The sequence below is a fragment of the Thermobia domestica genome, chromosome 2 (genome assembly GCF_964235325.1).
Source record: "Thermobia domestica chromosome 2, izTheDome1.hap1.1, whole genome shotgun sequence".
Lineage (NCBI taxonomy): Eukaryota > Metazoa > Arthropoda > Insecta > Zygentoma > Lepismatidae > Thermobia > Thermobia domestica.
Genome location: NC_137455.1, coordinates 178,996,502 through 179,010,686, shown reverse-complemented (window position 1 = coordinate 179,010,686; position 14,185 = coordinate 178,996,502). Strand labels below are relative to the sequence as shown.

At 35.9% G+C, this 14,185-nt stretch overlaps 1 protein-coding gene across 5 annotated transcripts in view; it reads left to right on the top strand.

Moving 5' to 3' along the window:
• Nucleotides 1-411: 411 nt before the first annotated feature.
• Nucleotides 412-14,185, top strand: part of Frmd5 (FERM domain containing) — a 334,663-nt gene continuing 320,889 nt past the window's right edge. For 4 of the 5 annotated variants that reach the window (XM_081748047.1, XM_081748042.1, XM_081748044.1 and 1 more), the window contains exon 1: nt 413-842. In XM_081748047.1, coding sequence (XP_081604173.1) covers nt 747-842 — 96 coding nt within the window. In that variant the 5' untranslated portion in view covers nt 413-746. Of the gene's footprint in view, nt 843-14,185 lie in introns of all 5 variants that reach the window. The other variant, XM_081748053.1, reaches the window with a different exon arrangement.

The window sequence follows — 14,185 nt, the reverse complement described above, 5'->3', positions numbered from 1 at the left end:
AAAATTGAGAGGGCCCGACCCCCAGTGGATAAGGACCTGCTAGAGCGCATTATTAATTTTTTATTGCTATCCAAAGTCATAAAGCCGTATATTTTTAGATTTCGGGAAAGATTATGTTATTAACGTCAGGCTAATCATATAATCCTGAGGCATTAACTGACAATAGCAGAAAACAATATATATGTAATGCTGGGGGTCATCACATAAGTAAACTTTACAGTATGCATTTGCGGCTTTTAGCTATATAATAGAGAAGTGTGATTTGCTGAAAAGCAGATGCGATCATTTTACCTGTGAATATTGGAGAGTACTAAAATCGCGGAAGTGAATATTTTGTCTCGTGATATTCTCATACTCGGTAAGCTCGGCGGAGCTTCAACTTTCGCATGAGGAGTTTTAGCAGTGGTTTCCAATGCACTACTGTAATACAGCTTTATTCACGTCTTTCGCGAAATATTTCGTGAGAAAACTATTCATTATATACTTGACAAGTTGTACGTTTATTGGTAGCAGTAACAGTGAAAGTTGTCATTACAATTTAAGATAGGAAGCCCTTATTTTTTGGATTGGTGCGTGGTTCGATTTTCTGTTTCACTTGTTTATTGTCTAGCGGATGGTCCATTCCCGAGTTTAATGCTACATTAACAGTGGGATCAATTGGAAGTGGAGAGGACTCATGAATCGGGTTGTCTTGAGGCCAGTGAGGTCGCAAAAAATAGTAGTGAAGGTGGCAAGTTATTTCAGCGATGCTGAAATTTGGAAGCAAAAGTGACATAAATGTGACATATAAATGTACGGTACGATTATTAGAAGACACGGAAGTGGTGGAGTGTGAATTTCAGGTGAGTAACATTACGTGTAGCGTAAGAATTGCTGTGGACTAATGTTTGTGTACTGTCAATGTCAAGTCTGATATTTTATTTTTCTGTGTGCATCGAAGGGAAAAAAATCATATAACGATTGACTAGGTGTTATATTGACACGTTCTTCCTGATTGTGTCCCTTCGTTTGATGTAAATCTGAATGAATGAATACACTAGAATGAATATTCTTGTATTTTTATTATTGCTGCTGCGTCGTTCACACTTCGTGGTAGTATTTTTGTTGACATTTGGTTGCATCACAGGTTGTATAACGTTAACCCATCAGGCGCTATGTGCAAAGGAACGGTACTTCATAATGCGACAAGTGGAATAGACATTACTAATAAAAGTGGACTGTTGTCAACATCATACAAGTATGTTATTTATTATGTATGGGTTTATGTTATTAGTTCGATATACCAAATAGATTTTATTATGCAATATCTCGAATGCAGATAAATGCATCGTTGAATAATTAATTTGTTAGAAGGACTTAAAATCAAAATCATCTTATTTAAATAACGTAAATATTATTAAACGAAACACAATTAATGTTTTCTTTATTGATATTTGTACATTTTATCCGTATGAAATCGGGAATCGATCCAAAATTCTGAAATATTATTTTTTGGTTAATTAGGATGTAGATTGGATTAACAAGAATTGAATTAATAAAGCGTGGGAGGTTACCATATTTTGGACACGACAAATTCCCAGAAATTGCAAGATGAGATCATACATAAATTAAATATTAAGTGCTATTGAGATGTGGTAATAGTTACTTTTACTGGTGATCAGGCTCTACTGTGATCATCTGATGGAATAATTCGCACCCCATGGTCTTGTTTTGATTTCGATCTCGAATAGTGTGTTAGGCAATTTCGTAAATAAATAATCAAGACTTCATTAGACCTTAACATAGCCAAATTGAAGAAATTTATTTATTTATTTATTTATTTATTTATTGAATTTAGAAGGATAACATCTGTACGGAACACTTGTAGAATCGTATATTTGCATTCATTTGTCTTCCATCATAGCGGTTTATGCAAACGCAGTTTCTCGTGTAAAAAGTTGAACTGATTTCCTGTTTCGCTTACAATACAAAATGCATCAAATTTAATATGATATACAAACAAATAGGCTATCATTTTATGCGTTGTTTTGAATAACGTAAGTTCATTTTCAGCGCCATAACTTAACGATTTTTTTTCTGGGGGGAAGCATTAACATTTGAGCTCCGTAGAAAAAGTTTGGCCCTCCCGCAGAATTCGAAAAAGGGCCCTTCTTTTCATCTTCCTCTTACTCTTTGTGTCTCCCCGGAGCCTGTGGGCCCTCCCGCACGGCAGGGTCAGCGGGGCCGTTAGTTACGCTCCTGGGCCCGTTCCATACATCAAATTAATTAAGGGGACAGTATTGACAAATCTCAAAGCCATACAAATAAATATTATTTCTGGGGCTCCTAATAGTACTTTTTTTTTTACTGAAATGGGCCCCCGACTCATTTTTGTTTTATTTACTATTTTGTGTGCTGTTTTGTTTATATAATGTAGTGAACCTGTTTGATACTTCATTTGTAATTTCATGTTCGTATCGTATATGAATAAGAAATTTTGTGTTAAAGTAGGCCCTCCCCCCTTTCGAACGGCGGAGATCTTCCCTGGGGGGCAGTTGCCCTCTCTGCCCACACAAGCTACGGCCCTGTTCACTCTTCTCTTTTTAGTATCAATAACCCGCTAAGATAAAAAAAAATAACGTAAGTAAACATGTATGCAAATGACTATTTGATTTATAGTAAACTAGCCCTCGGCTAGCTGGGGACTTTGCCCCCAGACCATCGGATTTGCTCGGTGTATGATCTCGCACTTCGTATTTCAGCATTTGCTTCCGTTCTTCGCATGACAAGAATATGTTTATGGCATTATTATTTGCGAAAAATTTAAACCTCTTTCCCCTTCGAGTACGCATTTCAATCAAAGTGAAATTATAAAAATCTGTGTCACCCAAGGCCTAAGTAAGAGCTTCCTTCTAGCTAAGCGGTTAGCGTACGCGCTTTTGGCATGGAAGACCCGTGTTCGATTCCTGGCTGGAGCTCATGTGATTTGCATCCCAGTTTAAGCTATAGGTCCACGTCTTGTAGAGCCTCGCTGCCGAAAGGGACGCTAAACTTCACAATCAAATCAAACCAAATGCTAACTGTGTTCAGAAATTCATTTCAAAGGGTTCATTCATTTTCCCGTTATGATTAAACTGACAACCTCCAAGTCATTTTTAGAAATTGAGGGAATAATAAAAAAGAAAAAAATTGGCCCCTTCTCTTGTTAAGACGGAATTTCTGGAAATACTATGCCGTATACCCACTTGTTTTTAAGGAATGTATATAGACCCTACCGCCGTTTCCTAACATGTCTGTAATCGTAAGGGATTTCGAGATAAGTCCATAACAATTGGAACTCTTACCTTCTTTCTTCCCTTTTAGGAGAAACAAACAAACAAACAAAAAACGCTGAAACACGTCTTTAATTAGCTATTTTAAGTGAAAAGTCTAGGAGCAAATTTAACGTCTCTATCCCTCAAGAGATTCGGACATATGAACATTTTACTATAATAAATGCCACCCATTTTTCTCGCCTTCCTTGCCGAATTTCCAAAAATTCTTCGTTAGTGATACCTTACGTCAAAAATCGTATTCAATGTCAAAATTTCAAGTTTGTAGCTTACGCGTTTTGGCCTGACGTTCATCAGTCAGTCGCTCATTCAGAATTTTTTTCTTATATGTAGAAATTCAATGGTATATTTCTTTGACATCAAAAATTATAGATTATGTATAATTTATAATGTATAATTTCATGATTTCTAAATGTGCGAAATCAAGTTATTTCATATTTTGTTCTATTTAACTTTTACTGGTATTCACGATTGATTGATTTAAATCAAAGCGATTTAAATCGGGTGATTTGTTTTAAATCAGTGGTTAAAAAAACAGTATTTCTGGTCATTTTTTGTGGTCACTAATCGAATATCCATCTGAAACTAGCATCTTAATCCTTACTATGTGATGGTAGGATCTGAATAATGTAAGTTTAAATAAAATATCTATTTTTTTAAGATTAAAATTAATGACCCATGATTTCTTGACAGTCTAATTAAATAATTAAATCATTTCATATTGTACAGGAGACTTGAGGAGTAAATTTGAATCCATTTAACATTTAGTACCCACAATTTTTACTTCAGAATTTTAAATATTGTGGTAATACAAATCATACAAAGAAAAGTGAAAAATATTTAAAAAGAAGCAAGTTTTGAGTAGAAACGTCTTACTACTACGTCTACATATTGTGCTCATTATCATTGTCATACTAAGTGCAGATAACTTGATATCAAATATTTATATTCATGTACAGTTCATGCTGATATGCATGTTTATCTTGAATAATTTTACAATTTTAAAGCATAAGATACTGATATTCATGATTAGGAAAGTATTATGAAATGAGCTGTAAAAAAGTTATTCAATTTGTAAACAAACCATTTTTAAAAGGCTACATACTTGCTATGTAGCGCAATACAAATTTATTGCAGTTTGCAAAATGATAACATATTCTGCACTGCATATTTTACTTTGTTTACTGATTAAAAAGGAAAATTAAGACTATCGTACATTATCTTTCTTCCGTCCAATCGTGTATTGAATTCGCAAGGTCACAGTGAGCGCGTCCGCTCTTACGTGTTCGGTAAACAATATTGTATAAACATTGCACTGCTACTGAGTAACTGTCACATTAGAAAAAAAAATGAAATGAAATCTTTAAGTTTTACGTCCCACGATTATGCCGGTTAGGCTAAAGGAGACGGTGATGATGAGAGATGAGTGAAATGGTGGAATGAAGAAAGTGGGAGAAAACGGGAGAACCCCGAGAAAACCCACGAGCACGGTGTTTATCCACCACAAAGTCCACACGGCACGAGCTGGGATCGAACTAGAGACCCCAAGCACCAGAGGTGAACGCTCTACCACTGAGCCACCGCGCCCCCTACTGTCACATTAGAAACACCATGCAGAAATCTCAACATAAATGCATTGGTGTCATTTAAATTATTTAACAACCGGTTCTGTGAATTATTAACTTAGTAGTAATATTATCACTAAATGATTATATTATTATTTATTTAAATGATACTAGCAATAGTGATTAGGATTCATTCATATAACATCTGTAAATTGATATTTTGTATATTGATTTTCAAAATAAAATCAGAATCCACTACTAGAATATTATTATAATTATTTTTATTTGTAAGTATTGAATCTAGAGGTGAAGAGATACTCACAACAACCGTTTCTGGAAACCTGAAGAATACTAACAACCGGTTCTGTTGAATAACACCACTACATAAATATAGGGAAACTCCTGATTTCGTTTTTATTCTAACATCGCTTAATAAAGAAACTTGAAACCCCTGTAGTTTACCAATTAAGAAAAGGAAAATCATTTAAATTTTGTTTCTTTTTTTTTAAAAAAATCAACTACAAGTTATATACATTTTTTAAAAAGTCGATTTAAATAATAAAAGATCAACATTTTTTTTTGTTTTGAAAAATCGTGTTTTTCTTCAACCTTGCTGGTATTGTAGCAGATTGAAAATACATTACCACACTTATTTCATAGCTACAGTACACGGAAATGCGTACGATGATCCTTATTCGTCGACAGATCTTTTGTTGTTTAAGAAGATTGTACCGCCACGTTCGAAAGTGGAGTGAAAAAAGAGATGGAAAGTTCCATACTTGCAGCTTTACATGTAAATACCACCGTAATTATTAACTGAATTTTTAGCAACATTAATCATCACCTCGCATCAGAAACAAATACTTGATGGTGAGCTTGATGTAGTGTGTGTTACGTATATTTAAAAAAGACTGCTACATTACACAGATCACTAAGCGCTCGTTTCTCCCATTTACCATTCTTTCCAAATTTACCATTTCCCGCTCAAAATTTACCATTCTCTAACTTGATTCTACCATTTTCACTGTGGACATCACTGCAGATTACGGTACCAAACATATTACGATATAATATAGTAACAGTTCGTTGACGACATAAACCATAATATTTTTTTACAGTTAGTTTTATATCAGAGGAATATTAACTGACATTTACAAGCGATTACCTATTTAATGAATCCTAATTACACTATTCTTACATTTGTAATCCTGATTCTCAACCTGTTCCCCCACTCCAGCACGCAGTTACCAGTTTACCATACTTCTTTCTTGAACCACAGGGGAAAGCCACTGGTCACCCTACCCCTGCTGGTTTGGTATATTGAGGTTTAACGTCCCTTTCAGCACCAACGTTATACGAGACGGGAAGCTACAGTTATACAGAGTGCGAATCACTATAATGTGTTCAAATTTCAAGATTCTCCCACTAGGAATCGAACCCGGTACCCCTTGTACCAGAGGCGTGAGTTGCAGCAAGAGTGCTATCCTACCGTATCTTACCACTACTAACTGGCTTAGTGGCCCCAACCGTTAAGAAAGCCGGCTAGAACTTGCTCTCGGGCAGAACACTCAGACAGATAGGCTCACTTGTATTAATTGTTCTTTTTGAACCGTCTTCAGGAACATTTATGTTCCGTTGTATACTTTTACGAGTTTTGTTCTATAACAAATTTTCAAGTAGCCGATATGTATTTGTGTTTCGAGAAAAAATAAACATGATGTGAAATGAATATAAAATATTCATTTTTGTATATGGCACAGGAGTTGCGTTGTACACATAGGCAGTATGTAAGAAAAGAACCTACAATTCTAGACTATATATATATCCTCCTCATCATAAAGTAATTGCAGACAATTTATTCACTGATTGCGACACTTCTTTCGCAAATAAATTGCGAAAGGTATACAAGGTCACAAACATTGAAAATCTCGGTATTTGCAATTAATATTTTAACACAACAGATTCCTTTTTAAAAAGTTTTTGTTTACTAAAACTCCTTTATATATTTACCCTGTCTTTCAATGTGTCCATCCGTCCGTCCGGGAGACAACAAATCTCAAGAACTGCTTGGTGGATATTCACCAAATTTGATCAGAATATAGAATGTCAAAAGTTAAAAAATTAGTTTATCGATGAAGGTGATATTCAAACCGGAAGTGATAGAAATAAACAATTTCTGGTTTTAACGTGATCTTTATAGAGTAAAAATTGTAATAGACTGCGAGAACCTGCAATCGAGTAAGCGTCTCAAGAATATATTTAATCTCCATCTCTGTTAAACCCAGGAGCGGCTCTATAATGTAGTCAAAAAGACACGTGCCTTCCCACGTAATACAATAAAAAGTACTGAAGAAAAATATGGGCATTTATTCCTGTATACGAATGAGAAACGACTGAAGAAGAAAAGCTATTTTAGTATTGAGTTTGCAGCCCTGATTGGTGTATGAAAAATGAAATCTTTGAGTTTTACGTCCCACGGTTATGCCGGTTAGGCTAAAGGAGACGGTGATGATGAGTAATGAATGAAATGGTGGAATGAAGAAAGTGGGAGGAAACGGGAGAACCCCGTGAAAACCCACGCACATGGTGTTTGTCCACCACAAAGTCCATTTGGTGGGGGCTGGGATCGAACCCGGGACCCCAAGCACCAGAGGTGAACGCTCTACCACTGAGTGGTGTATTAAATATTTGGCAACAGTGTCAGCCATATTGCGTCGGTTTGAGGGAATATTATTGGTGAATTTGTTTTCATGTTCTTGACGCTAATCCTTACATTTCCGACGCTTTGAACTCACGTTTACTGAGTATGAGTGCATTTCTGGGCATTTTTCGTTACGTGTTTCCACACATGTGAATCACCCTGCTCCATTTGTTGTGCTCTACCGACACTCCAGATGTCTTTCTAGAGCATTTGAGTACAAATTCGCAACACTTAATACTCAGAACTTCACTGTTGTCCATCATCCGTACCTGGCGATTATGCAACCACACACAACGAGCATGAAAGTGTCCGCCATTTTGTATTGTTCCAGATATCGACTTAATACAAACGAATTATTGTTACCTGGTAGAAACCCCATCAATTCATATCCATTTAGACCAACTTTTATTTAGCACATTATCCGGGACTCCCTACTTTCCTTTGGGGAATCCCTTGCGCGTGCATGGTAGGATTGTGAAACATGCAAAATTCAATACAGCAGGTACGACTTCTTCAGTGAATTTTTTACCCGCCCTCTTTACGTTGGATAGTTTCCGAACTATTGGCGTCCGAAAGTCATTTTCCCACGCTTTCGGCACCTTGTAGATCTGAAACTATGTCCGATAGCCGAAAGTTCAAGAGAACTTTTTTTCTTATCTCAGTGGCAGGATTCACCTCCCAAGAGTTGTAACACTTATTTTGCAACACCCGATATATAGGCCAGATCCACGATTGTCTGATGGGAAGTGCACCAATAACTACAAAATAACCAATCACACTGAAACTCTTCATAGTGACATGTGGCAATATTCTTTACCCCTTGACAACGCTGACGCATAGAACAGGGAAAGTATTTTAAAGAGGGTCGCAGAGTGTTATGCAGGAAAAAATGTTTTCTCCTCCTGGTTTCTGTTTTCTTCCTACTTGACAAATATTATATTGTTTTGCTTGGTGAATCCTTTTCCTTCAACCTTTAGAAAATCGACGCTTTTTTTTTTTTTTTTTTGTTTTTTGTAAGCACCAAACGAACATGATGACAGAAATGTTCGGAAAATGTTGCTATTTTCCTGCTAGCTTCTCATTTTAGACAGTGTATATATACGAGGAAGGGGGTCACGTGCACCTTTGCACCTTCCTAAATCCGGCCCTATATATATAAGAAATCTTGACTGACTGACCGATTGATCAACACCCAGCCAAATAACTTATGCTAAAAACTTGAAATTTGGACAGGGCTTGTTATGTAAGGCTCTACTAAGTAAGGATTTTTTTTTTAATCCGGAGGGTTAGGGGGATAGGGGGTAGCAAAATGGCCATATCTCAGAATAGAACCTCTGAAGGGTAGAAACGTAGAATTTGGTATATGGGCTTCTCATTTAAATTAACTAGACACGTATTTAACCGTTTTTTGATATTTGATCTAGAAGAGAAAGAAAGGGATGAGAAGGAAAAAGGGACAGGAATTACAATAATTATAATATAATGTCCTATTTCCCAATCTGTTAACGTTAGAGACATGAAATTCGGTATTTGGACTTCTCATTCAAAAATAATTAGTAACGTATTTACCCGTTATATATATGCTCTAGAAAGTAAGGGAAAAGGCGGGAAGAAAAAGGGTGGGGTTATAAACGTTATTGGCCATGTCTCGAAATTCGTTAAGGTTAGAGACACGAAATTTGGTATTTAGAGTTTTCATTTAAAATAAATAAAGACGCGTTTCAGCATTTTAAAATATTTTCCTTAAGAGGGAAGGGAAAAAAAGACTGGAAGAAGAAGGATGGGAGTTGTAATCCTTAAAATAAGATGGTCTTACCTCGAAATACTTTAAAAGTAAAGACATGCTAATTAAAGGCGTGTTCGAGCCCCCCCTTTTTTTATTGTTTCCATTAGAACGAAAGAAAAAAGGTCGTTATCATAAGATAGCCATATCTCGAATCCTGTAAGATTAAAGATATGGTAGGGAATGAGAAATTCGAGGGTCGGGATGAAATCTCCATCTACAGAAAGACTAGTTAGATAAGTGATTATACCATGGTAATTTTCCCCTGGATTATTTGTACCTAATACAGTATCAGAATTTAATGAATACATTCAAAGTAAAACCATTGGAGGCCCCAAAACTACGGAATGATTTGGCAACGGAACGGGGGTTGGGTAGAGAGAGGTGAAAAGTCAGTTTCACCGCTATTGCGTAGTAAAATTCTAAACCCTACAGTGACCAACACCGAAACTGATAAAAATCTACTACAAATTTTGATCTACATAGAACAAAAACGGTAATAGATAGCGAGAAGTGGTTGTTTTGGAATCAGTTAAGCGTCGCAAGAAGGTACATTTCGTCTCCATTCTAATTGATCTACTAAAATCGGAAGAGGTAGTAATCTACCACCACTTCGTGTTTCAATATAAGTTGAGGAAATATCACACCATATAAACCGAACTCCTTCACGTGGTGTACAAATGACAGTAATACTTGTTAATACCAACATTTGTTTATTTTTATTAAAGGTTATGTAATATTTTAAGACGTTAACTGCGTAAGACATTAACTGGAATCATAAGACATTAACTGAGTAAGAAGTATCCGTCTTCTGTTCACAAAGGAACTATCTCACTGATGCTTCAGATGAAGCAGATCCATAGCTATCGGGCGACCAGGGTGTGTGGGTTCCCCTGTAATTTTCAACTTGCCTGAAATTTTCAGTTGTTTATTTAGATAAATATATATTCTTAAAGTAAAAACAATAAGACCTTTAAAGAAATGCTTATAGCTTATTTCGTTGCTATGAAATTTTCAGTCCTGATTTGTTTGACAACAGTTCCTTAAATCGCTGCAGGAGATAAGATTTAGTCATTTTGTGTTTCCAAAAAAGTCAAATGTTGTTCGAAACAGCTTTTCATTTATTGTGTTAATCTAACTGCTCCGGCATTTCTTTTTCTTCTTTTCTTTCTTTCTTTTTCTTCTTTTCTTTCTTTCTTTTTCTTTTTGTCATGTCTTTTCTTTTCTGTTTGTCTTGCTTTGCGGATAAACATGCTTTATATCCACTTTGCAGAATTACGTATTCCTTTTGTAATCAATTTTCAGTCTTCATCAATCTTCAAAACCTGTTAATTACATTAAACTGTGCGAATTGTTAATGCATTTCCAATGCTTTTGTTGTTACGTAGCTCATTACAGAAAATCTTATGTCATAATAATAACATTTATGTACTAAGAAACTATGAATGTTAAACAGGAACGGCTCTATAATTAGTCACAAATTCACATGCCTTCCCAATTAATATAAAGAAAAGTATATAGAGAAAAAAACAAATAAGAACATTTGTTATTGTATATGAATGAGGAATAGCCGAGAAAACATTAGTTATCCTAATAATATAGAGTGTCCAACTCTGATTGATGTCCATGAGAGATTAGGCAACAGAGCATAAGTCACGATGCTTGATGTTGCTCTCTTCACATGTTCTGGCATGGTTCTTTCTACGGGTCGGCGGCCTTACAGAACAGTATTTTAAAAGCCTGCCTGTGTCAAACAAAGAAGAGGCATAACTCTTGAAATATTGACACAACTCAAACAGCAGGAACGTGTATACACCGCGATTGACTGCAAGTGCAAGGTCAAATTGGCCCAAGAGGTAATGTGGCAAGCGGACTATTTAGCACGGAGGCCGCCATTCCGTCAGTATCTTCAGTCAGATTTAGTGGGAGCGAGGATGAGTGCCCAGCAACGTCTTCGAACTCGGCCATGTCGCTGCGGCAGCAACCCGAAACGTTTGTCAGGCAAAATGAAGGTGCAATGATCCACAGCACAGGAACTCAGTTCCAGAAATTTTGCGTAGATTGTAAAAGTCTCGAAGATCAGTCAAGGTTCGGCCGCCCCAGAGTTACACATTCTGAGATAATACTACACACCATTGAGGAAAATGTACCCACCAGCACATGTCGATTGTCAAATCAGCTAGGCATATCCCAATCCACTGTAATTCCAGTCCAGTCTCAGTCACCTTCGCGAACTCAGGAAGACCATCTGGAGCTGTTGCATTGTGCCACATGAGTTGACCCAGCTCAGGCCCAGAGGAGAGTAAGTGTGTGCCGACAACTGTTACAAAATCCGCGTGATGTACTGAAATAGATTGCCACGTAAAGTGGATGTTTTTTTTTCTGAAATCCGAATATGCAAAAACCGTAGTTGATCAACGACAAACTTCCAGAACTGGTCGTCAAACAGGGCTGTTTCGAGCATGAAGTCGTGCTCTGTCAGGAGGAAATACCACTGGGTAATTCACTTCGAGTTCGTTCCTAACTGTCGTTCCATTAATCCGACCTTTATTCCGAACAATTGAAATGAATGTATGCTGCACTGCGCCAAAAATATCCTGTATAGGTGAACCGAAATTGCGCCCTACTGGAACAAGGTAACACAAATCATACCCAGCATATAATCCTGACCTTACCTCTGTTTTCTAATTACTACCTGTTTCGGTTGGAAGCGCACTTTCTGAATTCAGTATGCTTCAACAACCAGCAGAAAGTGGAAACAGCAGTGATTGACTTTGCCTATAAGGACAAGACGTGGTATCGACGTGAGCCGAGGTACAGGCAGGAAGATGGCTGCATACACTCCAACATAAGGGGCTATAGACCTATTATGAATATTAATCTGCTTTCACTGTACTGTAATAAATACTTGTATTTTGTGTATTAGAATATTCCAAGACTTATGACTTATCCTTGTAGTATTTCGTCCATGGTAAAATCGTTAAGCAGTATGAGAATTTGATGAAATGCAAAATCGTATTTCACCTAAAATGGTGTATATGATTTTTACTGCTGTATTCAGCTAGTGATACTTCCGCTAGATTAATGGTATACATTATTTCTATTCTTGCTTGAGAGAAAATTCAACAATTCACTTCATAGATTTTTTGATGTATGAACGTAACGACACTTCGTTATCGACAATTACTAAAATAAATTGTACAAAATATAAAATTCAGACCTAATTTTTATGTGCCTAATTTTCAGTTTAATGATAGAAATTCAGACAGTGAATAATAGCAGTAAATCTAAAACAGGTAGATTGATTAGTGCTATGTTAGTGTATAAACAGTATATGATATGATTTGTTATCCATAAAGATGTCTTCATTAAAGTATAGAAATACAAATACAAATAGAAACCACTGCATTTCACTGTTATTTTTAATCACTAATTCCTTACAAAGAGAGGAGTTTTAATACTAGTCACAATTTTCCGTATAAGTTAATATCGTTAACGTATCGAAACGTAACAAAACTTTTTACTGTTATGTAATAAATACTCGGATACAGGAAGATTTTATTTTGTACCCGAATGCTTCCCCAGTTCACTCATATTACCATTGCGTTCTCATACATGTGGAAAGATACATAGTTACATAATATTTGTTTTAGCTCGACAAACTATATTTCAGTTCCGTCTAATCCGTTACTGTATTCTTTTATTTTCTACGTTGTTTTATATTGATGTGATACACGATGTTTCCCCTTTTAAAAATGTGTATATTTGGACTACTAAGTGACCTTTGGAATTTGAAATTTAAGTTAGCTGATTGTAAGGCAGTATTGTTAGGTGATATTTTGTTATGCATTGTCCCGAAGTTTCGTAAAATGCTTGTATCTTGTTTGAAAAGACGTGATTATGTCCTTGATGTCTGTTTAATTTTCTTATCATACAAGATCAACTAGTCTTAAGTGTTCACCGATTTTCCAAGCGATCTTTGCTCTGCCGTCTTATTCTCTCTTTAAAAAATAATGAAAGAAAACAAAACACTTTCACTATCAGTTTATATCTGGTTTCCATGTGGTGTTCAACAGATTGTAAATTACCGGCACGTGTTTGCCATCAAAAGCATTAGCAGATAGTATACAAAAGGAATCCATAAATATTATGTTCATGATTAGGATAATTAATGAGGTCTTGCAAATTACTTGGATCATGAATCAACTTCTTCGGTTCTGTTGTTGCTAAGTCTTGTATGGAAGGTTTATATCATTTTATTTATTTATTCTCTTTATTTGAAAGTTTCATTTTATGTTGGTAGAGGAGTCACAAGGTCTTGGTAACCCTATATTATTTAATGACCAAATTAATAATAATAATACAAATTTCAATGTCAAACCGTTAGTACTTACTGTATATCCGGAAAAGTTCAAAGACAAAAATTCAATAAGAGTAGAAAAGAAACATAAAAATAAATGAAATTGTTAAAAGTCATGCTAATTAGTAATTTTTGAAATAGTAATAATAATAGTAAATTGTTAAGTGCAGTATTTTTCATCTTTTAAAGTTTTACGTTCCACTGTTATACTGGCTGGGATAAAGGAGACGGTGATGATGAGAAATGAATGAGAGGGGAGAATAAAGAAAGTGGGAGAAAACTCACGCACACGGTGTTTGTCCACCACAAATCTCATTTGGCGCGAGGTTGGATCCAATCAAGGACATGCACCAGAGGTGAACGCTCTGCCATTGAGCCATCACGGCTTATTAAGTACAGTAGTGCCAAACTGAATATGAAAATGAAGTTCAACGCTGTTTCTTTTAAATGATTGGACATAACTTA